The sequence below is a fragment of the Rhinolophus ferrumequinum genome, chromosome 10 (genome assembly GCF_004115265.2).
Source record: "Rhinolophus ferrumequinum isolate MPI-CBG mRhiFer1 chromosome 10, mRhiFer1_v1.p, whole genome shotgun sequence".
Taxonomy (NCBI): domain Eukaryota; kingdom Metazoa; phylum Chordata; class Mammalia; order Chiroptera; family Rhinolophidae; genus Rhinolophus; species Rhinolophus ferrumequinum.
The window spans coordinates 16,137,328-16,163,160 of NC_046293.1; the positions used below are offsets into that span (position 1 = coordinate 16,137,328).

A 25,833-nucleotide genomic window follows, 5' to 3' on the forward strand; every position below is an offset into this window, starting at 1 on the left:
AGATTGGTGCAGCCACTGTGGAAAACATTATGGAGGTTCCTCAAAAAATTAAAAATAGAACTACCTTGTGATTCAGCAATTTCACTCCTGGGTATGTATCTGAAGAAAACAAAACACTAACTTGAAAAGATATTTACACTGCCATGCTCATTGCAGCATTATTTACAATAGCCCAGATATGGAAACAACCTAAGTGTCCATCGACAGAGAACAGATAATGTAGCATATATCTAGAATGGAATATTATTTAACCATAAAAAAGAATGAAATCTTGCCATTTGCCACAACATGGATGGACCTTGAGAGCATTATGCTAAGTGAAATAGATTAGATAGAGAAAGACAAATACCATATGATCTCACTTATATGTGGAATCTTAAAAAAAAAAAAACCAACAACCTCAAACTGACATCATAGATAGAGAACAGATTGGTGGTTTCCAGAGGTGAGGGGAAGGGGTAAATGAAATGGGTGAAGGAGATCAAAAGGTGAAAAAAAAAATAGTACCTACATCATAAGTTTGTTGTGACAATGAACTTATTGTCACTACTACAAATGATAAAAGAGCTGCAGTAGGTTCTAACCAGAGTACTTTTGTGTCTAGTGGGGCGAAAAAAACATTGCTGGAATCCTGCTTCCTTTTGGCTCTCTACCACGTCACACCTACCTGCCCAGGGCCTACATATAAACAGGTCGCATTGTTGTGGCAGCTGCCGGCGCTGGGCAGCAGGCAGTTGTTGATCTCTAAGCAATCTCTTCCGTCCCCGGTCCATCCCTGCTGGCACATGCAGGTGTGGGTCCCTATGCCAGTTTTGATGCATTCTGCCTGCAGGAGGAAAAGAAGCAGCAAAACTCCGGAAACCTCAGTCCAGTTACATGATACCAAAAGCAAAAAAGGATTTTCAGAGGGACATTCTAGAAACACAGATTTGCCTGGAGCTCAATGGAAAGGAGTAAAACACACATTTGTATGGAGATCAGTGGAAAAGTGGAAAAGTGAGATGGTTTAAAGAGCCACGTTGCTCGGAGTTAGCTAGCTAACAGCCACCACCCCTAACCTCACTGCCATTTTATTGAGCCAGAGACTGTTCTTAATGTTTGGCAGGGGTAAGCCACCATCTTGACGAAGGCAGTGTTATTATCTCCATTTTACAGACAAGGAAACTGAGGCTGAGAAAAGTGACGGAAGTTGCCTAAGGTCACACGGCCACCAGGAGGCACAAGCCCAGGTCTGTATGATGCTGAAGCCCAAGCTCCTCCTCACTGTACCAACTCCAGGCCTCTCGGGATGTCCACATCAGGAGGCTGAAGGACATGGTGAGAGGGCCGAAGGTGCCAGATAGGTTATTGAGATGAGCCTGCCTGAGTGGCCCGGGCCTGCCCAAGGCGAGTCTGGTGGGCCGGGGCAAGGCAGGGTGTCCGATTTTATCCTCAGAGCCAGGGGAAGAACGTGAGGGAGTTTCCGCATGGGAGAAACACGATCTGACCCACTTCAAGACACTCCGTCTGTGGGTGGACAACGAATGTACTGCAGGGAGACCCGTTATTGTGGGTAAGGAATGAAGGTGAGCAGGACCAGGTGATGGTGGTGATATTCAGAAGGTGTTAGTGAAAGCAGTGGTGGGTTTGGGCTGATGCCCTGACAATAACAGAACTCAGGGCAAGTCACTTACTGTCCCCAAGCCTCCGTTTCCTAGTTCGTAAGATGGGAATGACAAAATCTGCTCCACTGGGTTGGTGGGAGGAGCGAGTTAGATCACATACATGAAAGTCACTCGTAAGCTGTAGCGTTTGAATCAAGACTTTGATTAACGATCTCAATGTCTGGTTCTCAGGCTGTGTTTTTAAGAGCCCAAAGCGCCCCCCCGCACCCCCCCCGCCCCATGTTCAGTGAGGAAGTGGGGCCTCATAGAAGGCACCTGGCACTGTGTTTAAAACACAAGGTTCAAACAGATGTGCTTCATGCAGTGAAAAGCCAGCAGACACTGCCATTTGGAAGGTCTTCTCTCAGGATTTCCTAAAAAACCTGGCAGCCTGGAAGTGAATGGAGACCAACCACACTCACATTGCGGCTGCAGCCCCCTGGGGTTAATCCCGAGCAAGGATCCGTGGCTGAACAGAGGCTTCCATCCCCTTCATAGCCTGCGTTGCAAACACAGCTGCCAAGAAGAGGAGTGAACAGAATCAGCCCCAGAAATATAAGCACCAACCACCCGGAAGAGGACCATCCAGCCTGGGGTGAACTGGTTCATGGCCAGAAAGAATGACAGTTTGCCTTTGTGCAGGGAACCAGTGAACCAAGGTGGTCACAGGTTGGGGTCTGCAGTCAGTCAGACCCAGGTGGGAATCCAGGCCCACCTCTCAGCAGTCATGTGACCCTGGGCGAGCCCCTTAACCTCTGGGAGACTTTGTTTCCTCATCTGGAAAATGGGTCTAATCAGACCACCTCCCTCATAAGGCCGTGGTGAAGATTAAATGAGCTAATGCATGTGGATCATTGAGCAGGGCACTTGTACCCATCTGCACCTTCTAAGGCTCGACAACTGGCAGCTTTTCTGTTCATACTGGGCTGAAATCTGCCCCTTTATAACTCTAGTTATTATCTCTGGTTCAGTAGAGAATAAGTCTACCCTCTTCTATGCAACGGTTCTTAAAACATGTGAAAGTGGCGGTCAGGTGAGACCTCCCCTCTCTCCCTTTTCTAGTCTCTCAGGTTCTTCCCCCCGTCCCCCCAAACACAACATTCTCCTCATTCCGTGAGGTGCCTCATTCCATATGAGCTGATGGTTTCCTGACCCCTTACCCTCTCAGACACTTCTCTCAAAATGTTCTACCATGATACTTTCACTATTAGATTGGGGGTGGGGGCATTGGTTCAGCCAATATTTATTGAATGCCCTATGATAGGTGCGGGGACACCTTGTTACTCCATCCTACCCCTATGTCACTGTTGCAAATTGTGTGCATCACAAAAATCTAAAAAATTTTTTTCACGTATCAAGTTTCCTAGAGAAATTAAATACTTAATCTGGTACGCAAATGAAGATATAGGTTGACCTGTTCCAACGCTATTTGACTTACCTAAGCTAAGCTTATACAGTATATTCAGACCCAAATCGGTAGTCTTTTGTGGGTGATTTAAGAGGTTTTAAGGACACTTTTGATTATTTAAGGTTTTTGCTTTATGCACTGATGTAGATCCTAAGTCCTTAGGAAGATGCATTTCTGTTGTAAACTGTGGAAGAGAGAAGACAGTCTCTGGCCCCTTGCTTCCTATTGTCTAGTGGGGGATGCAGACCGTAAATAGGTAAGCAAATATAATATCTATGTAATTACAAATTAAGAAAAGTGCTGTAAAAATAAGGCCAAGAATTTCAGACATTCTCTGCATTGCCCTGGATATTGTTTGAGTGGATACTGACTTTGAACCAGATACGCCTGGAGAGGAAACATTCTCTCCAAGCCCACTGAAGATGTTAGATGGGATTGAGGAAACAAATAGTGATCCAATGACTAAAGACCCAATTTCCTGGAAGGTGCCTGTAACAGGGGAGTTATTATTAACGGCCTTAGGAAGTAAACTATTTTTAAAGGGTTGGAAAGTGGGTGGACAAATCTTCATTTCCTTCACATGAGTGATGATGATAATTACAGTTTCCATGACTGAATACCTATAACGCAGTAGTCCTGGTCCTGGGAGCTTTTACATTGAGTTTTTCTAATGTCCACACCTGCCCTGCTAGGTTGGCAACATCACCCTTATTGTCATGATGGGGAAAGTGAGTCTCAGAGAGGTTAAGTAACTTGCTCAAGGCCACACAGCTTTCAAAGGCCACAACTTTCAAAGAAGGGAGTGCTGCAATTTGAACCCAGCTCAGTCTGAGGTTTTCTTCACAAAACCACATTGGCAGTTGGAGAGAACTGGCCTTAGAATATGGGTTGGGTCTGTCTACAGGTAACACAGTGGCCACGGGCCATTAAGGATGGTACCTCCCCCCGCCCCCAGCACGCACTGGCCTACCTCGCTGTCCCATTGCTGTATTCACAAGTGGCATGGATGTGACAGAACTGCATGTAGGGCCCACAGGCTGAGGTCTGCTTGTGGCAGAATCTCCCAGCGGAACCATCTCTGCATGTGCCAGCGCGGCAGGCCCCATCACTGCCGATCCTGTTGTCACACGTTCCGTAAATGCATAGACATTCTGAAAGAGAAGGAAGAAGAACATTCAGGGCTGGGGTACATGGGTCATGGAAAACAGGGGCCACCTCCCCTCCCCCCCTCCCCCCACTCTTGTCAGAGCAGAACCTGGGGTGGAGCAGGGGAAGGCTCTGGATGCTACTTCTTAGGGTCTCAAGTGTTTCTCAGTGTGGCCCATCAAGGATGAGAAAAACTTGGTCTTAGGGATGCTTTATATGTTTGTGTGTGGGGTGTGGTGAGGAGGGTGGGTTGTGATGATGCGAAAGGGGCCAGAGAACTCAATTTTCATGTACTTCGTAGGTGGAAACTTTAGTCTGGAAATTTCTCATCTTTTGATGAAGACATTCTGGAAAAATAGAAGTGAAGGTTCATGCCGGCATGATCTCTGATGTGTGTAGCTTATATATTTGTTCTTCACTCTCCATCACAGCGAACCAGTCAAGGCATCGGGCCTGGCTTTAACCTGTACCATCTCATTAATAGTCACCAGCTTCAGGAGTAGGTACTTTTATCATCCCCATTTTCCAGGTGAGGAAATTGAAGCCTGGATAGGTGAAGCAAATTGCCTAACTTGCTGCTAAGTTTCCAAGTGTGAACTTGAACTCAGGCCTTGAAAGCCCATTTATATTGTGACCATGTGTAAACACAGTAAATCAGCATATTAACTGGCGTTTCCACACGCCTATTGTCATTTTAAACTTCAGCAGCTTACTTTGCTTTTGGTTATAGGTGTTTAACATGTGCAGCATGAGCCGGCTCCTCAGACTCAGGTTCCTATGCACGCGGGAGTGAATGATCCTCAAAGCAGGTGGCAAGGATTGGGAGGCTCGAATATAATCAGAAATGAAGGCATCTGGGGTTTTTGCCCCAGAAAGGACTGACGGAGGAGAAATTAGTCTGGGTGGTTGGAACCAACATCCAGGAAAGAGAAGAGAAACCGAGGAAGAGGGCTGGAAAAGCATGACTGGATTTAAAACAACAAAAAAGACTTCTCAAAAACTAATAGGGGCTTAATTTGCAAGGAACAAGACCCCAGAAAAAAGGATCCCCTGCCTCAGATGGTGAGGGGGTGGGGTGGGTGGGGCAAGTGTTTGAGCAGGATGCCCAGTCCCGCTGCCCCCAGCCTTGGCCCTCTGCCCCACTGGCCTCATAAAAATGCCAACATTGGCAGGTTTTGGAATAAACCCCTATTTTTTTCCCCTCAGAAACCTTATTTGGCAGAAAGAGCATCGGACTAAGACCAGCAGCCCTGACTCTGCTGTGCTCTGGCTTCCTGTCCATCTTAAGAAGTAGTTGTGAAGATCAGACAAGGTAGGAGGCGGGAAGGGTTGTGCATTTTGTAACAAATGAGTGTAGTTAGGAGTAATCGTCATAAGAATGGCTTCATTTATTGATTACTTAAAGCCCTAAATTATGGTGTAACTTAATCAATGACATATGAAGTGGGGACCAGTATTATCTCCATTTTACAGATGGGAAATTGAGGCTCAATGAGAGACTTTTTCTAAGGTCGTACAGCCAGTAAGTTGCACAGTGGGGATTTAACTTCAGCTGGGTTTCACTCTACATCCAGCTCTGATCCATTTCTTTCGTTTTATTCATTCTAAGTTAAGTTCTAAGTTAATTTCATTCTAAGTTAAGTTCTAATCTTAGCTTAGAATTATGTATCTAAATATATTTATGTACATAAATATATACATAGCATCATTTTAAAGAACACAGTGCATTTTCTAAGATTATTTAACTTCATTTTTTTTAATGTCTACTGTTGTGGAACTTTCTACATGTTCTATAAGCTTCTTGACATTTATGTCACTGAACTGAGAATAATAGCAACAACAATAATAGATAAAAATAACATCTAATGTATTATTGGTTGTGCATACTATGTGCTAGGTATTGTTCTAAGGCAAGTGTTTTCCATTTATACCAACTGTATGAGGTAGTTAGTATTATTATCCCCATTTTATAGATGAGGAAACTGAGCCCTAAAGAGGTATAATAACTTGCCTAAGGCTGTACGTTTTGCAAAGAGAGGGACTGATGGAAGCAGACTGCTTGATAGGCAGGAGGCGAGTCTGTTTCTTGATATGGAATCCACTATTAGCACTTCAAGTATGTGGGGGAAACTTTAAAAGACTGGTTTTCGAAATGTGGTCCTTGGACCCACAGTGGTCAGCCTCCCCAAGGAACTTGTTGGAAATGCAAATTGTCAGGTACCATCCAGGCCTACTGTCTCAGTAACTCCACGGGTGGGGCCCAGCAACCTGGCACGTGCTACAGTTTGAGAACCAAGTGCTTAAGAATTGCCCTGTGATGAGGGCCTACACCAAGGAAAGGCGCCAGGACACCAGGCCTGCACCTTCAGCTTATTTCAGTGCAGCAGGGATCGTGGCTGAGGAGCAGAAGGAAGCTCTGGAAGGGCCACTTACTTTTGTCACACCGAGGTCCGTATTTATTGGGGTCGGAGCAGAACTGACACTGGGAGCCTTGGAAGCCATCCTGACAAATGCACGTCCCATTGCCACCGAGGCCATCTGCGCACTGAGAACAAAGGCAGGCACCGTGGGCCGTTAGGACAACACCCCCCCCAGAGAAGTCCCAGACCCTTTTGTTGCAGGGCCTGACTTCTTTGAACTCAGACTCTTTGGGAATCTGTGAAAAGTGGAGTCATGTTGGTATCAGGTAGAAAACTCAAAACAGTGACAAGCTTGGGGGGTCCCAAGGCAGGAGTTAGAACCTTAAGGGAAGTCAGTCAAGGGAGGGGCAGGGGAGTCACAGTGGTGAACTGGGAAGCTCCAAAAAATGCTTAAGGGATGGCGTGACAAGCCACTGACTTCCAGAATGAAGGCTGGCCTTTCTCTCCAGATTCTCACTTGCTCAGATCTGTGGCTTTACACTGCAGTATCTTTCCCTTCAGTGGTAAATATGTTTGTTTTCCATCTCCCCAGCAATTTCAAGGTTAGATTTGTAACGATTGACATGCACCAGAGGTGCCTCCCCAACCACCTGGCTTCAGTAATTAATTAGTACCAACTTGTCCTCACCTGAGTGGTGTCCCCACAGTGGATGCGTTTTTTCCCTCCCCTTGAAAGAGGCTTAATTCAGATATGGATTTCTTAAATGTGCAGATCTATACTTTTCCCATGTGAACCACAACTACTTTTTTTTTTTTTTTTTTTAATCTTTGCTTGTTTAGCTCTGACCTCCATGCTAGATGAGTTTAAGTTTTGGCCTTTATATTTCACTGGGTTTTGCAAATAGGTTACAAAAAGTAATCACTGGGCAATGCTATCATTTTGTTGTTGTTATTAAGTATCATAAAATCTTACTCCTGGAAGGAATCTTGGCGATCAGTGCAGCCAAGCTTGCTGTCCTCCATGGGAGGGGTCCAGCGACCCTTGCTGATAGCTCAAGGTCATGCAGTCAGCAATAGAAAAGCAGAGACTAGAAGGAACATCCCTGTACCTTTCCCTCCACCCCACCTCCCCCCGCCCCCAAAAGATTCCTTCTAATGCAGCTACCTGTTCTTTTAGTAACTGATCTTTTATTTTTACTTCCTGGGGATAGTGGCTGGCATTGTATCATTTCTTGGTTCAGTGGTTTTAAAAATAATTTTTCAACTTAAGAAAGGTCAATCTCAACATTCATGAAAAAGTATGCATCAGGGACTGTCCTTATCACCTGTCCATTTCCTGAGCATGGGTTCAAGAAGCCTCCCGGACATTGGTTGCATTCGGGCCCGTAGAAACCTTTGCAGCACGTTGGTACCTGGGAAACAAAATGCGTGTTGCCCTTTGAAACCCGGAGCAGAGTGCCATTTCCTTAAAGGAGATATATTTTCATTTCTATTAATATCATAAACGGCACTAGGCCCCCCACCCCCGCCATCCCCCGCCCATGAGCTGGACTTTTTCTTTGGCAGATGATGGCATGGCCAGTGCTCAGCCATCTGTTCACCACAGATCTACTGAGGGCTGACCACGGGGGCCAGCCTGGCTCTGGCACCTGCGAACAAGACAGATGAAGCCTTCTGTTCATGGGGTGTATGTTCTATCTAATCAGGATGAGACAATAAATATAAAAGAAGGAGGAGGAGGAGAGGAAGGAGAAGGAAGAGGAGAAGGGAATTTCAGAGAGTGGTCAGTGCGGAAAAAACCAAGCACCATAATATAGTTGGCAGGTGAGGACAGAGGTGGGGGAAACTGGGGGAAATTGCGGGGAGGTGACAGTTAAGTGGAGACTTGCAAGATGACTGAGCCCCAAGAAAACCTGGAAGAGCATTCTGAGGTTGGAAATGGACAGTGAGTGCCCACACTCTGAGGTGGGAATGAGGTGAGAGACAGGTCAGAGGCAGAGGGTGGGCTGCGTGGGGGGCATTGAGAGTATGGGCTCCATGTGAAGAGCCATAGGGCACCACGGGAGGGGTGGGTGCAGGGAAAGGCGTGACCTGGCTGCCATAGAGAGGATCTGCCCTTCACTTCCCCTGCAGGAAGACATGGCCAAGGTGCCACGGGCAGCCTGTGACTGCACAGACCCTGGGGCCCAAGAGGGTAGCCTTGGCGCTGCCCAGTGCTGCTGGTGTCTGTGTGAGCCCTGCTGGCCTGGATGAGGGCCCTCGGCCCCACCACTCCTCACCTTCACAGTGGCATTACAGTATCTGGCACAGCCACTCTTCAGGCTCCCTGTTTTGCCAGTGTAGACACATTTGTGTGTGAAGAGTGCCTGGAAGAAAGCCAGTGAGAACAAGCATTGCAGTGTGCATTTCGTGGTCCTCTGGCATCTCAGCTTCTACATACGCTAGACGTTCTACTTCCACTTTACCGTCCATGCCAAGAAGCTGCTCTAGACCACGCCAGCACATGTGGGTCCTGGTCAGAGCGTGATCACCATCTTTAGGTACTCCGTTCCCTTGTTAGTAGAATACAGGCCAAGGTTTGCACAACGCAGGGCACGTGCATCTTTCTGCCCCCTCTCATGCTGTGGCAGACATCGCTAATCGATCAGGGAACACGCTCATGGTCATCTGGATATGGCTTAGACTCCCCTTCCAATCAGTTGCCACCCCTAAACTCCTTTTATATAGAGTTTTTGGAGTCAGTAAAGAGTTCATCTCTATTTTTTAGAAAGATCCACACCCCCCATTCCCCCCAAAAAATTAGTGATAGTCTGAGTTTTTCTATCGGGGGGGTGGAGTACAGATTTAAACACATCCTTTTATCCTCTAGGCCCAGTGTCCACTCATAATTATCCAGAACTACAATGTATTGAGAGCTTACTAGAGTCAGACACATTGCACAATGAGGTTATCAGTCTTCAACTCCATGTGGGTATTTTCATCTCTTTTTTTATAGATGAGGAAACTGATGCCCAGACAGGTTAAATCGTTTTTCTAAGGAACACTGCTAATAAGTGGCAGGTCCAGAGAATGAACTTTAGGATAACACAGGCAAGTCATGTAGTCTCTGTGGGCCTCAGTTGCCTAATCTGTGAAATGGGACAACAATGCCGGTCTTAAGTTTTGTCTTAAGCACTAGTCCCTGGCTCTGACTTTAGGGTAGATAAATATTGGTGTTGACCTTACCCCTTCATCTTACGCTCTTGCTCAAGAAGACAGCATTGAGAACTTCACAGACTAGAAAATACTACAATCTTAAATATATTCATTGAGGGAATATTTAGTGCTCTTGTTGGATCTCAGAATAATTAGCCAAGTGTAGATCATGGGAGCATGCGAGGGGCAGTTTAGGGGCTCTTCTGGCTCAAAGCCATGTGTCCCATCTTTCTTTCCTGCCTTCCTCCTCCTTCCTTGGGATCATGGTTCTGCCACGTATCAGCTGAGGGACCTTGTGTGAGGTGTTTTATGTTTCTTTGCCTCAGTCCCCTGACGACACAGTGGTTAGGATGCTAATATACCTGTCTCATATAGGTTTTCTGTGTAAAGCTTTTAGAACAATGTCTGGCACACAGCAGTCGCTGTGACACACACCAACACAATTTCCTCTTTCCTCCTTCCTCTCCGTATTCCCTGTTTGGCAGTGTGCTGAAGGACTCACGGCTTCATTTAGCAAAATAAATACATGAACACCTGTGCCTATTTAATTTTAATGTTTTGCTTTATCAAATGCTTCACCATCGGATTGCATTAAAGAGCTCATTGCCTTCCTTAGTGATTTATGTTAGTGTTGAATGAAACTTCTGGTTGGGAAGTTCTTTCTGAGGATGGACTTATAGGCAGAAATTTCTATCATCAACTTTACTTTTTCCACCAATAGAATACATGGCATATGAATTGTGCATCGTCTGTTTCCCTTTTTAGATTAGAGCTCCTCAAGACAAAAAGAAAATAAAACAAACTGTACCTTATTCATCTTTTTGCCCCTAGAGCCAGCACTATAAATCCTCAATAAAGGTGTGTGGAATTCAACCAAACTTGAAAAGGTTTTGATGGTTCTAGTGGCATTTTCTTGATATTTCTCTCTAGAATAAGGATGGGGAAGAGCAAATACAAATAACAGGTGGGAGAATATGCCATTCCAAAGGATGCCACTTGGGCATAAGGATTATTTTGAGCTAAAAGTACCTGAAAAACAGCAGATAGAAAAGGGACACTCTGATTTCTCCTTTTCTTTCTGAAAACAGGAGATAAAACTGCTACGTGAAAGATGTCCTCCCTTTACCAGGAGAAAAGAAATACCTGTCACCATAGACAGGGAGTTTGAGCCAAGAAGAATCTTACAAACAGACCTTGTTATAATGACTGATCTGCCTTTAGCCTCCCCAAACATTTCAGTTACTTTTCCAAAACTGCCTCTCTGTTCAACCTACTATATAAGCGTTTGGGTTTTGCCACTTCTCTAGTCTTCATTCTCCTATGGACGCTCCCATGTAGGTGTCAAAATCTGTATGCTTTTCTCCTGCTAGTTTGTTTTATGTTAACTTAATGTTGAGGCCCAGGTGGAGACCCTAGAGTGTGGAGGGACAGTTTTGCCTTCCCAACACAAATGTTGGATTTTTATTTAAAAGGGAAAATGGAGAAGGAATTAACCTTTACTGAAGGGCTACCTGATTTAGGCGCTGCGCTTGCGTTTTCATCTATGCTAATCCTGTTGTTGTGCTCATTATTCTTATTATTACTTAAAGATGAAGGAAATTAGAGTAAAAAGGTTAAGCAACTTACTTAGGGTTAATAAGCAAGGACTCCAATGCGGATCTGAAGGATGTCTTTCTACCATCCCCCAGGAGGTAGGCTAAGAGCTAATCATATATTAACCCCAGTTGGAGTTAACAGTTTTTAAGAGGAAGGTAGAAAAGATAAGAAACCACACCAGTGGGGTTGCTTGGATGATATGTGGTTTCATGAAGCTGTCACACTCACTGTGGGCTCGGAGTTAGCAGGACATTTGCTCCAATACACCAGGGAACAGCTCACACACGTGCCCTGGAAGAAAAGATGGTGGGTCAGTACAGATACCCCTGTAGGAGGGAGCAGGGGACCACCCTGTCTGGCCTCATACTTCCTCCCTGTGAAGGGGGTTCCATTAGAGTAACACTCCCTGCCTGTCTTCCCATCCCCTACTGAGTCCTCCCCAGAGAGAAGGAACAGAGACAATGCAGGAGGGAGTTGGGAGAAGTAACGGAGCCTGCTCAGCCCCTTCCTCTCTGTCTTTTAGGATCAGACTGTCCACAGGCCTCAGGTTTCTGATCAACTGTCTGCTGTGTAGAGAGGCACCTGCCTCTCAGGGGACACTCTGGTTGTCCACTTGTGCCAAGGATGAAGTAGTAGGAGGAAGTTCTTGTTCTCCAATGAGCTTAGCAGTAATGAGGCTGAACATTGAATCTCTGCCTTTCAGTCTCGTGGGCGTCTTCCTCCATTGGTTGTGAATTCAGGAGGAAGGAAAGGAGTGTGTGCATCCAAATCTCTCCAGATCCATTCTCTGACCTTCTGCATGGAGCTCTGTGCTCCAGCAGGTAGACCGTGAGGATGATCTCTTGGGTTTCCTTGCCCGCTTCCAATTGATCTTGGCTGATGGGATGTACCAGCAAGATATTGTGGGGAGGTGGGGAGCAAGGTCAAGGTACTTTTTCCCTGCTCTCTCTATGCTTAGGAACCATCCCTATAGCTCCTGACGGTCGTCCCTTCTTCCACTCTTCCTACTCTTACGGATTCAAGTTACTCTGCTCCCTCACACCCCTGTGACTCTTTGGTCCTGGGGTGGTAATGGTTTACTGCCATTGCTTCTCCCCAGATGCCTCAGCATAACTTGTTCATTTCCTTAGCCCTGCCCATTTCTCTGTGGTAGCTTCTTCAGTAAAGTCTCTCCATTTGAATCATTGGGATAAATTCTGTTTGCTGCAGGGACCCCAGACCCTAACAAGTACAGAGGGCTATTTATTAAACCTCTAAAGCCCAAACACACATTTCCCCAAATTGAAACATACATGCCCAAAGGCAGCTATGGTTTCAGCCTGGTGAAAATGGAGACTTATAGAAGGTGCCAGCAGCTTCTATTCTTTGCTAGCCCTATTTTCCAGAGAGTGCATTTGTGCGTTTAACAGACTTAATCAAAACCACTCTAAACCATGTGGAGCACATAGATTTGACTAGACCCAGAAAAAATAGTAGAAGATTCCTTTCTAAGGCAGCTACTGGGAAGTTCTTCTCCCCGTCTAATCAAAGCTTTTTTGGTCACGGCACAAACCCACATCTTGATTCCGTTCTTCACGTAGATGGAGAACAAGCTTTTGAACATCTTGGAGCTAGGCAACCCACAACAAGGCAAGCACTTAGGGCTGCCCTTGTCCCTCCAAAGACTTCTTCCTTGTACTTGAAAGGTGGCTGCTTAGGGTTAGGGGGGCTCTGAAGACATCTAATTGTTGACTCCTATTGATTGTTTTCTGCAGGGGCCCTATTTTCCCAATACATTTATTTTTGGGCCAGGAAATGGGACTATTTTCTTGTGTCCTGTTCTGATCTTCATGCTGGTCTAGTCCTGGTGATACGTCTGCCAATATTTATTTCAAGGACTGAACCAGACAAAAATCACTGCCAGGGACTGGCTGGGAAAGGGACCAAATTTCTGCCTCTCTTAAAAAGTGGTGCCGTGCTCAGAGTCGAATCCAATCCCTCAGATTGTGTGTGACTGGCCTGGAGGACGAATTCCATCATAACAGCCTAAAACATGTCAGAGTCATTAGGTCAGAGAGGAAATCTAGAACCAGCCACAAGCCTGTGCCAGGTGCTCAGCCAGCTATTTCCAGCCTTCATGACAAGAAGAGGGATCAATAAAATAATATCAGTAAAAAGAGGCCATTGTTACTTGTTCAATGTCCATGTTACAAAGATATTGTGAGAACAATCACTGAAATATTATTGAAGTGTCATAAGAAAGCAATAACCAGACCTATTATTACTGTGACGTTACAGTTGTGGTTTCTATGGAACTGAAAGATCACAGGTACAGCAATGTTGAAATCGGGGTGCTCTGATTAAAACCAACTGAGCCAAACAGTTGCTATGGAAACAGGAAAGGCCATTAGCGGGTACACACGCTCATAGGCAATCAGAAAGTTTGGTATTTGAAAAGAAGCACAGAAAGACGGTTGATTGCTAGGCCAGAGCATCCCCCCGAGAAGAAATTCTGTTTTAAATCCCTCCTCAAGTCCCTTGACATGTAGTGGGTGGAATAGTGTGCCCCCTAAATTTATGTTCTCCCAACTCTCAGAATGTGATCTCATTTGGAAATTGAGTCCTCACAGATGTAATTATTTAAGCTGAGGTCATACTGGATTAGAAGCATTAGATCTAATGACTTGTGTCCTTACAAGAAGAGAAGGGGACACACAGTGACACACACAGGGAAGAGGCCATTGCAAAGATGGAGGCAGAGATTGAAGTGAAGCAGTTACAAGCCAAGGAATACCAAGGACTGCCGGGAGGCACCAGAAGCTGGAAGAGGCAAGGAAGGATCCCCCTAGAACCTTCCGAGGGAGCATGGCCTTGCCGACACCTTGATTTCAGACTTCCTGCCTCCAGAAATGTGACAGAATACATGTCTGTTGCTTTAAGCCACCTAGTTTGTTATGGCAGCCCTAGAAAATGAATATACCTGGGCAGCATCTATCATTGTGGCAATTCCTCCAAAGGAATCTTAGTTCACACCTGGCCTCTTCGTGAAGACAGAAACCCCGTTGGGGTGAAGCTCCTGTTTGTGGTAAAACTCTGCTTGTCAGCTTCTACAGAATTGCGATAGCAGGACGGTTGTCTGCTCTGGGGCTGTTCAGGGGCCCTTATCTACTTTCCCAGTTTCCTTACCAGATTCAGCTCTCTCTTTGTTTCATCACATCGGTGGGGCAGAATTGGGACAATGGAGGGAGGAATGAGAATTCCAGTCAGCGTGTAAATTCGGCCATTTTTGGCAGTGACCTCAATTTCTTCCATTGCCACATCATTTGCCAGAATCTGTCCCTGGAAAGAAGCAATGACATTTTCATTCTCTACAGCAGGAACACCAGTGGTCCCCTGGCAGAGCTGAACGATGGCGACCTCACTAAAGAGCCTTCGACTTCACTTTTCAGAGCGTGGAAGATTGCTCTTGGAAGGGCTTTGCAGACAGGGAAAGACGAATCTATTAAATGAATTCTTGAGTGACACCAGGCAAGGATGTCCTCGCAGAAATGGTCCCTGCAGGTGCCAGACTCAGGAAGAACTGTAACTATTCCCCTCCACAATACTTTTGCTATGCGACCTTGGACAAATTATTTTACCTCTCTGTGGTGAAATAAGAATTCAGTCATTCAGATCCATGTATTGACCTTGCATTAGGCTCTGCTTTAGGCGATGAGGATAAATCAGTGAACAAACCCAGACAAGTTCCTGCTTATGCGGTAGGGGAGGGAGCAAAAATGAGTGAGGAATTCTGTTTTCCACATTCCCCCCAAATCTGCTCCACCTGCAGTATTTATGGCAACCTCCATCTGTGGTTGCTCAAGTGAAAAGCTCAGGAGCTATCCTTGACTTCCTCTCTCTTCACCCTCCATCCAACCCACCTTCAAAATATCTTCAGAATTCAACCACTTCTTACCACGTACCTGGTCTACGTCACTATCATACCTTCTCTGGGGTATTGCAACGGCTTCCTAGCTAGTCTCCCAAAATGTATGTCTGATGGTGTCATTTTGCTGCTCGAAATCCTCCAATAGCGTCTCATCTTGTTCCAAGTAAGAGCCTACGTCCTTACCCTGAGTTCTTAGGCCATGTGTGATCTGACCACGCCTCTCCCACCCCCTCTTACTGCGTTGAACTTCCCTATGACCTCTCTCCCTTCTACTTTCTTTGTTCTAGCCACAGTGACCTTGCTGTTCCTCAACCAGGTCAGGCACGTTCCTTGCTTTGTGCCTCTGCACTTACTGTGCCCTCACTCAGGAACGCTCTTTCTCCAGATAGTCACACTGCTTGTTCCTTCATTTCCTTCAGGCACTTTGCTCAGATGTTTTCCTCTCCATGAGGATTTCCTGGGCACTTTATCTAAAATGTCAGCGCCATCCCCACTTTCTATCCCCCTTCCTTGCTTTGCTGTTTTTCATCTCAGCACTTACTACTCTCTAACACGGGATATATTTTACTTACTTAATTTGTTTATTGGCTATCCTCCTATTTACTAGATGAAAGTTCTACGCAACCAGGGACTTTTGTCTGCTGGCTCCTTGGTCCAACTTCAGGACCTGAAATGGTGTCTGGCACATAGTAGGTGCTTCATAGATATTTGTTGTGTGGTCATCACCATCACCATCAACAATGAATCAACAGGAGATCTAATCTCTACACTGACAGACTTTTGCTGATATTACAACCCCAGGGAGTTAGCTGAATAATGATTCCCTCTGTGAGTTTCTTAAATCCGTCCTGTTCCCTCCCACCCCCGGCCTTTGCACATGCTCTCCATTCTGCTTGGAACTCTCTCATCTCTGCCCAAGTTCATTCTATTCATCCTTTGAGTCTCGGCCAAAGCATCACCTCCTCACTGAGGACCTCTGGAACCTCGGACTTGCGCAGATTCCTCCTCTCACATGCTCTCACAAGCCTCTTAACTGCCTCTTGGTGGCACTTAATTACAATTGCATTTAAATAATTAACTGGCTGCTAATTCATTGTTTAAAGTCTTTTTTCCCTTGTTGGGCTGGACGCCTGTCTTTTCCACTGCTTCATCCTTGGTATCTAGTTCAGACTCTCACCCAGGTAGTTAGATGCACAGCAGATATTTGCCGAAAGAAACAACAAATGAATGAACTAATTGTAAAGCCTGTGAGCGCATGTAGAGGAAGGATAACCAAAAGAATAAACAGGAGAAGAGCAAAAATGCATGTGAGTAACAATACCGGTGGTAGAATTTTCACCTACATTGTTGGTTGTGTTAAACTGTATGAACTGGTTGGCCATGCTCCTAATGTGAGGGGTGGAAACGAGGGTGGCCACGTCAAGCTGCAAGGAGAACAATAGACAGAGGTTTAGAGCAACATCCAGAGACCTGCTTTCACAAAGTCCTCACAGGAAGAAAACAGCCTGCCAGATTATGACATAAATAATGAGCGTTGATGTCATGAGTTTTTATGGCTTTGAAGATTTCTTCATGTGGGAAGGGTATGCCTGGAACTACAGAAAAAGAACAACGGTCACATATTTTCTAGCACTGTAATATTGGAATTTAAGACAAGGTCAGATACCTTGAGAGCAAGGGAAAAATAGGGCAGGAAAAGTGGGGCCAACCTGGATAGATGGGACAATGTGGTGTCTGACGAGTTCCAGAAGCTTCCGAGATCCCTGCAAAATAATTAAAATATTTTGCTAGTCAATGATGAAAACACAACACAAGATTCCCTCTTGTGGGAATCTCCTCAAGTGACTTTGGACACTTAGTCAGGAAAAATAAATGACCCATAATCTCTTTATTGGGAAATTCAGGATGAGAAAAATTCCATTCCCCAAATAGCTAACATTCACCAGCTTTCTACTCTGGCAGGGCCTGTTCTGAAAACACTATGTGCACGTTTTATTTAATCCTCCCAACAGCCCTGTGAGGTAGGGACTACTATTGACTCATTCTATGTGCAATAACACGGAGTTTTCAAGACACACCCAAGGTCACAAAGCTAATTTAGGATGTAAACCTAAGACTTAGCCCAAGCTCTCAATCCCTCTGCTCTATTAGCTCTCTAAATACCTAAGGTTATAGCTCTGATTTTCTAAGACAGCCTTAGTTTATGGTTCTGTTTCACTCTTGCCATAGATAAACATCTGCTTGTCAGACCACACACTACTTATTTAGGAATATATAATCCCTGCTAGGATTATCTGGTCAGGACACTTTTCCTTCTGAACTACCATGGTACACTCATATGTGGTCATCTTTCCTTTAAAGCCCTTTCCAAGATTTTTCATGCTTCAGGAAACGGAAGCAGATGTGGAGGAAAATGAGTCTTGGGGCTGTACACAGGATGAGTAATCCCTGTAAGATTGCCCTGGAGTGAGGTACAGAGTTGAAGAGCACAGGGATCCGTCTCTTTGCGGGAAGAAGGCAGTGGCAGTGGTGGTGGCCTGCTGCAGTCTGCTGCAATCTTTAAGCTGAGTCACAGCTGGCAGTTACCAACTTCACAGCTCTTGAATTCTGCTTAAGTGGCACAGCCAGTCACTCTGGCTTGGAAAGGTGAAGGATCACAAATCAAGATCATAGTAACGCCCAACAGGGTGATGATTCGAGGGACATGTTCTAACAGTGAGAAGTCCCAGGCTGAAAGAAAATCTTGCTGAACATGAGTTCCGTTCACCAAAACTTCTCTCTGCATTTGGTCTTGGTCCCCATGTCAGGGGAGTTACCTGTTAGTAGAGTGACCACATATTCTGGTTTGTCTGGTACAACCCTGGTTTATGCCTATTGTCCTGGCAATTCTATTCACTCTCAAAAGTGTCCTGGTGTAAATGATAAATTGTATGGCCACCACATCTATAAGTTAATCGCATTGCGTGCAGAGCATGGTTACCCAAAAGAATGTTGAAGTTGACTACCAGTTATCCAGCCATGGAAGTGATGCTTTCTGCAGTACTGATTCTGTTACTATGTGACCTTGAGCATGTCACTTAGCCTTTCGGTCCTAACTTCCCCTTACAGCTACTTGGGGTACCCAGAAGTGGGACTTGCAGGTAGAAGCAATGCTATTATCAGCTTGAACGCTCATTGGTAGAAGGGGTGATAAAAAGTGGGGACCACTGGGAAATGTCAGACCAAATTGGACTGCAAACTCCTGGAAGGCAGGGACCAGGGCTTTCTGGTTTATTGATCACTGTGTCCCCACCAGCATAGGATGGGGTACATGGCAGGCCCTGCATAAATGTTTGTGCCAATAAACCCACATATGTACGGGCAGATACTTTTTGACAAAGGAGTCAAAAACATACAATGGAGGAAAGACAGCCTCTTCAATAAATGGTGCTGGGAATATTAGAAAGCCACGTGCAAAAAAAAGAAAAAAGAAACTAGACTGCTCTTTGTCACCATACACAAAAATTAACTCAAAATAGATAAAAATCTAATTATCAGAACTGAAACAATAAAATACATAGAAGAAAACATAAATACCAAATTTATGGACCTTGATCTTAGAGAGGATTTTATGAATTTGACCTCAAAGGAAAGAGAAGTAAAAGCAAAAATAAATGAATAGGACTATATCAAACTAAAAAGCTTTCGCACAGCAAAAGAAACCATCAACAAAACAAAAATGTAACGAACTGAATGGGAGAAGATATTTGCCAAAAACACCTCCTATTAGGGGCTAATATCCAAAATATACAAAGAACTCATACAACTCAACAACAACAACAACAACAAACAATCCAATTAAAAAATGGGCAGACAACCTGAAGAGACACTTCTCTAAAGAAGACATAGAAATAGCCAACAGATGCATGAAAAGATGCTCAACTTCACTAACTATTAGGGAAATGCAAATCAAAACCACAATGAGATACCACGACCTTATACCTGTTAGAATGGCAGCAAGACAAAAAATAGCAAGTGTTGGAAAGGCTGTGGAGAAAAAGGAACCCTCATACACTGTTGGTGGCAATGTAAATTGGTAGTCCTTATGGAAAACAGTATGGAGTTTCCTCAAAAAATTAAGAGTAGAATTACCATGTGACCCAGCAATCCCTCTTCTTGGCATCTACCCCCAAATTTTGAAAACATTTATTCATAAAGACATATGTACCCCTATGTTCATTGCAGCATTATTCATAGTGGCCAAGATATGGAAAACAACCAAAGTATCCTTTGATAGATGATTGGATAAAGAAGATCAAATTAGAATTGTGGCACATACATACAATGGAATACTACTCGGCCATAAGAATGATGAAATACTGCCATTTGCAAAAACATGGATCTTCAGAATATCATGCTAAATGATATAAGTAAGATGGAAAAAGTCAACAACCTTATGATTTCACTCATGTTTGGGATATAAAACGGACAGCAACAAACAAACAAAAACTCATAGACACAGACAATAGTTTGGTGGTTACTAGAGGGTAAAGGGGTGAGAGGTGGTAGAAGACGGTAAAGGGGGTCAAATATGTGGTGATGGAAGGAGAACTGACTCTGGGTGGTGAACACACAATGTGATATATAGATGATGTAGTACAGATTGTACACTTGAAACCTATATAATTTATTGACTAATGTCACCCCCATAAATTTAATAAAATTTAAAAAAATAAAAGGACGAGAGAAGGGGTCCTGGGAAGAGCACTGAGCTGGACCTCAGGATCCTGGGTTCTAATTCTGCTTCTGCTTCTGTGTGACCTTGAGCAAGTCACTTAACTCCTCTATGCTCAACTTCACCTGTAAAATAAAGGGACTGGTATGGACTCCTTCCAGACTTATGATTCTATAGGGAAGACTATCAACTGGATAACCCATTTCTAAAGCCTCAATTTAGAAATTGAGTGTGTGGGATCCTTTTTACAAGAAACAGGAGAATGAAAGGGACAAAGGCTTGGATCAGCATCACACCAGCCACTGTGTGTGTGTGCCTGCTGCCTTATCTGGCTATGGGCCCTCGTTCAGTTAGAATTCAGTCCAGTGCAGTTCAAATTGACAGGATATGCTTCCAGGTGCTACTGTGGAAGTGACTTTTGGTGCAGTGTATTCTTTTCCTTATGAGGACATCTACTTCCTCCCAGCTGTTTTAGGTAATAACAACAGCAACAACAAATCCCACCAATCTTTTGGTGCCAGAGGCAGAAAGAGAGAGTTTTCTATCACATTGTGAATATGACCTTGAACTCTGTAAATTCACCTCCCTTTGGCCCATTTTTACTTTCAAGGGACTTACGAATTGGCAAGGGTCAGTCTCTGGCTCCCTTTGCTTTTACTTCTGTCCAGGTCAGTAAGGAGTTCTAAACTGAGGCTTATAATCAGTACCTGTGGTTTGTGAGGGCATGGGATGGTTTTAGGACTGAAATTTTGCCTCAGGGAGAAATAGAAAGATACACTGGCAAGGAAACGTGGCATTCCCAAATCCAAGTTAGAAACCATTCCTCTAATGAAATCAGTTTATTTTCCATTTCATTGGTATAGTTGATGGGAACTTTACTGTTTCCAGCTGAGGTTCTTCCCTGAAGATAAAGCTGAAGGATGCTAGTGAAATGGATGGAAAGAGAAGGAGCTTCATTGATTGAGAAGTTTTAACCCACACAGGCTCTGGACCTGGAAAGGAGGCAGAAATGATTGTTCTATTCCTCATGTAGAAATTGAAGTGGAAAGATAGTTTTTGACTCAGGACAGAGACTTGAAGTTTTATATTCTTTGCAGGAAGAAAAACATTGCCTTTGAGAGAAAGGAGATTGAGAGTCAGGAGCAGGGTTGTGCTGATAAATCACTTCTGTGGGATGAAAAAAAGCCATGATTTATAGCGTTGGCCAATTCATATGGTCTAAATCACCACAGGCTGATTTCAAGCTACTAATGTGATCTCACTGAAAGAGATACACGCAATCTACTCTCAAGAGCCTGTGTGGGCCGGCTCCAGCCACCACTGGAAGGAGTTAGAGGGAGGAGAAAGAGAAGAGCTTTCTGAGCAAAGGTGCTTGACAGAAAAGCAGGGAGGTTGAATTTTTTCTATTCTAGTTAAAAAGGTTTTGTTTTAATTCTAAGTGTACCTGATTAGGTATCTGAGAACTCCTTTATTATTTTTTTAAAAACTCTGTATCAAATTAGAAGCTCACGCACTCAGAGAAGACATGTAATCTCAGGATCTTAATAATTTCCCAGGGGAGCAACATTACTTGTTTAGCTTTACAATTAGGTATAAGTGTGAGTTCTAAAGATAGGCCTAACAGTTTTCCTGCAATAGCTAGGGTTTAGGAAATTTGAGCATGAATCATATTTTAAAAATAGCATCCTATTTTTTTCTTCCTATTTTTTAAAAAATTAAAGTTATCGGGATGACAATTGTTAGTAAAGTTACATAGATTTCAGGTGTACAATTCTGTAATACATCATCTCTCTCTATATGAACATCCTATTTTTAAGACACTGGTAAAGATATAGCATTTTAAATGGAAACCTGTAGCAAATCCTTTAATATGTTGAACATCTGTTTGCAGTGTAAGAGATTACCTTCTGATTTATCTCCTTGATGCATAATGTTTTAATCCAAAGTTTTCTGAAAGCAAGATATCTTTGTAGATACCTGAAAGTATTCTAGGAACGGATATATCCATGTGAACCTCTAAACCATACAGGCAACAAGTTCCAGGGTTCCAAAAACAGTGTAGCCTGGGTTAGCTGAGTTACAAAGTTGTTGCTTACCAAAAATGTCCATATCTGGGTCTTATTCTAGTGTCATTAAATCAGAAAGCTTAGGGTAAGGTCCAAGAATATGCCTATTTAACAAGCTTCATAGGTGATTCCTAAGCATATTATAATTTGGGAATCATTACCCTAAAAGATCTGGATTCCCCCCCAACCATTCTGTATAATCAGCACTGATTTAAATGAGGTCATAGGTAGGTTTGCCCTGTTGCCAAGATGGCAGCATGATTTCAGGACACTGGAAGCAAACCTGTGGCTGTTCTATCATTTGATGTTCTAATGAACAAAATTCCATAATTAGCCATCCTCCTCCTTACTTTAAGACTGTTATTTCTGGAAGAGGAAACACTGTAAATGGTTTCAGTCATTTACACTTTAATGTGAAGGAGTAAAACAAAGTATCCTTTCTAGAGGAGAATGTGAGAGAATTAATTGAAGGCTCATGGTATATAAGCAGAGGGTCACTGTGGAGAGAGATGAAAGCAACAGAAAGGAAAAGCTGGAGGATGTAAAAATAACATTTATTCCTTTTAAATTTCACCTATTCCTGGCCTGGAATGGCCGAGTTTAGACTTCATTTTCTAGATAGTTTTAGAATTGTAGAGAACTTAAAACATTGCTTGCGCTACTGTGAAATATTAGAGAAGCCAGGACAAATCAAATCAACCATTTAGATCTGGGTTTGAAAATAGATTTTATTTCCTGTGCCCAGTATGATTGGCTGGTCACAGATACTCGGAACTCTATTGGGGAGATTTAAGCCACCGGGATACCAGGCTTAGTTCCAGAGTATTCTGATCGATTAATGATGTCTGCCTTGGTAGTGGGAGGGTAGGTGGTGGTAAATGTGCTACTTATTTGCCATACCTAGTTTAGAAAAAGCCTGTATAGACACAGACGGAAGCAGTGATGCTGAGATGGTGTTGTCAGAGTATGTAGGTTATAATACCTCTGGAGAAAGAAGGTAATCGAGGATGCCATCCTTCATGTTATTCAATGCTTCATCACTTGGAACAAAAACGGTGTATGATCCACCAACTCCATCCTCATCTAAGGCACGTCCCACATTGGTTTTCTGCATTTGAGAAATGAAATTTTATATTTGTAACCTATCTCAGACAAATATTTGAGTAATTCCTCACAAAAATATTTATAATCGACACCCTTGTTAATTTTACAAAGGACTGGGCATAAAACAGTTCTCAGAAACTCATGTAAAGGACATACCTCTAACAAAGACCTGAACTTGCTGTATCTTGGTCGTAGCATGGTCATTATCGTTTGCTAAAAAGAAACATTTTGTTTAAAAATCAGTAAAAAAATAAGGTGGTTTAGGAAAGAGATACCCTAACATTAAAAAAAAACTGATGACAGAGTTTAGGGGTAAATGTGGATAGATATAAAGAGTCCTGGTCAACATTATACAAATATTTCTTATTGTTGTCAAAACAGTAATTGAGAACTGCACATCGTGAAGTGGCCTTTAGCTACCATCAAATAGGTCAGAGGGAACAAATTTTACTGAAGTGAGACTGCCCTCCTCCATAAAGCATGAGGGATAAATTTTCAATGGTCACTGGACTGAATTGTCAGATGTGGCTATAAATGACATCACAAAATCAAGATCTTTCCTACACCTACCACATGCTTTTCTCTCTGGAGAGGTATCCAGAATTCTGTTGAAAACAGACAAATGACCCTATCTCCCCCGTGGTTGGGGTCCTAGTACAAATAAAGCACAAGTACATATTGCTGGCATGCATTTTCTTCTTGGATGTGACTCTCCAGGGAACAAAGGAAGATGGATTGGGGCTGCCACCACTTCCACCTGAAACGTCTCACCTCAGTGTTGCTCTCAAATGTGGGTGCCATCTTGGCCATGGCTCGGTCGAGGATGTGCAGGAGCCCGTTGGAAGCAATTATGTTCCCCTGTATAATATTGACCTTCTTTTTGCTTCCATTGAGTTTAAGCTTTAGTTGATTGTCCTAAAACACCATGGAAAAATAAAATAAAATTAATGTGCTGTTCTCAAAGGACTGAGCACTGGACTAGACGTCAGAAATCTTGAATCCTGGGGTTCTTCCATTCATCGGCTGTGTGATCTTGGATAAGTCACTTCACCTAACATGGGGATGATGGTATCTGTTTGGCTGACTTCACAGGGTTTTCATTAAGATCATTTGAGACAGAGTGTGTAACATTACCGATGACTATTACATGCTAAATGTGAATAAGGCATTATAAATGTCTCACAATAGACTACAAGCTCCAAAAGGGCAAAACTATTCAATCTACTATAAATTCATCATCTGTTTTAGTGTCTTGTAAAAAGAAGGTACACAATAAAAAATATTTGTTGAATGAATAACTGAAGCGAATTCCTTCTTCTTCCCATGTGGCTCCTATAAGTTACAGACTTAGTAACTATTTGTTAAATGAATAGATGAATGAATGCATGCATATCCTTGTGAGAAAGAAAGCCATCCATCCATCCATCTGTCCATCCATCCATCCATCCATCTATCCATCCTCACACACACAATACAATACACTGGTTAAGAATTCAGGTTTTGGAGTCAGGCAAGCTTGCATTTGAATCCTGGCTCTGACAAAACCTCCTTCACAGGGTTGTTGTGACTCTTATATAACATAAGTAAAGATTTACCCTAGCACCTTGCATAGAGTAAGTGCTCTGTAAAAAATCTATCAAGTATTGACATTTGGTGAAGTGCAACCATATAGGCCATAACCCACACAGACACATTCTGTCGCTCAATCACATGTACCCCAGCTCAGAAGAGTCACAGAAAGAGCTATTTGTGAAAGGGGAAGAGGATAGTTCTATTTAAAAAAACAAAACAAAACAGAACTAATGGCCTTAGGAGAGATGGAATGTTATGCTGGAGAGGATGGATAAACTCCAATAGTCTAAAACAAACACCATCCATTTCCTTTTGTGAGAAGAACGCTGATCTGGCTTTGTGCTGGTACTTCCAGGAAACAGGCTGCTGCAAAGTTTCTCTTTCCTGCTGGCAGTTGCACGACGGTTGCCTTGCAAACGAATTCAGAAATCAAACACTTTATAAAACCCCCCTCTCCGTAACAGTGCACCCTCTTCTCCTCCCTGACCCTTTCTGGTATTGCTTTCTGCTTCTTCCAGTGTAGGGAGGAGCTTTGACAGACAAGGAATCAGAAAAGTTCTTTGTAACCTTTCCTAACCTGCAAACCCAAGGAGAGCGCCCCCTGTGGGCACTGGCTCTGAGAGCGAGCATCAGAGATACCCTTACCTTATCTCCACTGACGATTGTCCCCGACCTTCCAGTCAACGTATAGAACGTGTCTGTGTTATTCATACGCTCTGTGGTCATCTGCCCAGCAATTATATGGAGTTTCACGAAGTACTGAGCGGCCTCACTATCCATCAAAAGCTCCTTTACCTAAGAAAGGAGAGCAGTTGCTTCAGTCTCTATTGTTTGAAGGAGAACATGACTGTTTGTCTTTCATGTATTCACTTGTTCAGTATCAAAGACATCAAAGCCAGTGCCAAAACCCTCCCTCTGGTTTGGGCTCTTTCACATACAGATGACTTTCCCTGAGTGCAGCTGTCCTGGGCCAGGCCTTAAAGGGATTAGAAATCTGGAGAGTGGGAGGCGATGCAGAGTATACTCTCAAACCGTGGGAGGTGCTCTGGTGTGGAATCTGACATAGTGGGGAGAGCCCAGCACTGGGGCCAAGAGGAGCAAGGAGGGTGGCAGGCACCAAGG

General features: G+C 43.8%; 1 protein-coding gene across 3 annotated transcripts in view; it reads right to left on the reverse strand.

Annotated features, from left to right (window-relative positions):
• Positions 1-25,833, reverse strand: part of STAB2 (stabilin 2) — a 132,521-nt gene that overhangs the window by 71,480 nt on the left and 35,208 nt on the right. The window contains exons 12-25 of one of the 3 annotated variants that reach the window (XM_033118295.1): positions 25,357-25,506; positions 23,911-24,054; positions 23,296-23,352; positions 23,018-23,143; positions 16,965-17,018; positions 16,599-16,679; positions 14,514-14,666; positions 11,577-11,639; positions 8,837-8,923; positions 7,883-7,969; positions 6,631-6,742; positions 4,022-4,202; positions 2,066-2,159; positions 668-826 (exon numbers count right to left, since the gene is read on the reverse strand). In XM_033118295.1, the coding sequence (XP_032974186.1) occupies positions 668-826; positions 2,066-2,159; positions 4,022-4,202; positions 6,631-6,742; positions 7,883-7,969; positions 8,837-8,923; positions 11,577-11,639; positions 14,514-14,666; positions 16,599-16,679; positions 16,965-17,018; positions 23,018-23,143; positions 23,296-23,352; positions 23,911-24,054; positions 25,357-25,506 (1,548 nt within the window). Of the gene's footprint in view, positions 1-667; positions 827-2,065; positions 2,160-4,021; positions 4,203-6,630; positions 6,743-7,882; positions 7,970-8,836; positions 8,924-10,560; positions 10,585-11,576; positions 11,640-14,513; positions 14,667-16,598; positions 16,680-16,964; positions 17,019-23,017; positions 23,144-23,295; positions 23,353-23,910; positions 24,055-25,356; positions 25,507-25,833 lie in introns of those variants that run through there. The other 2 variants (XM_033118293.1, XM_033118294.1) reach the window with 2 other exon arrangements.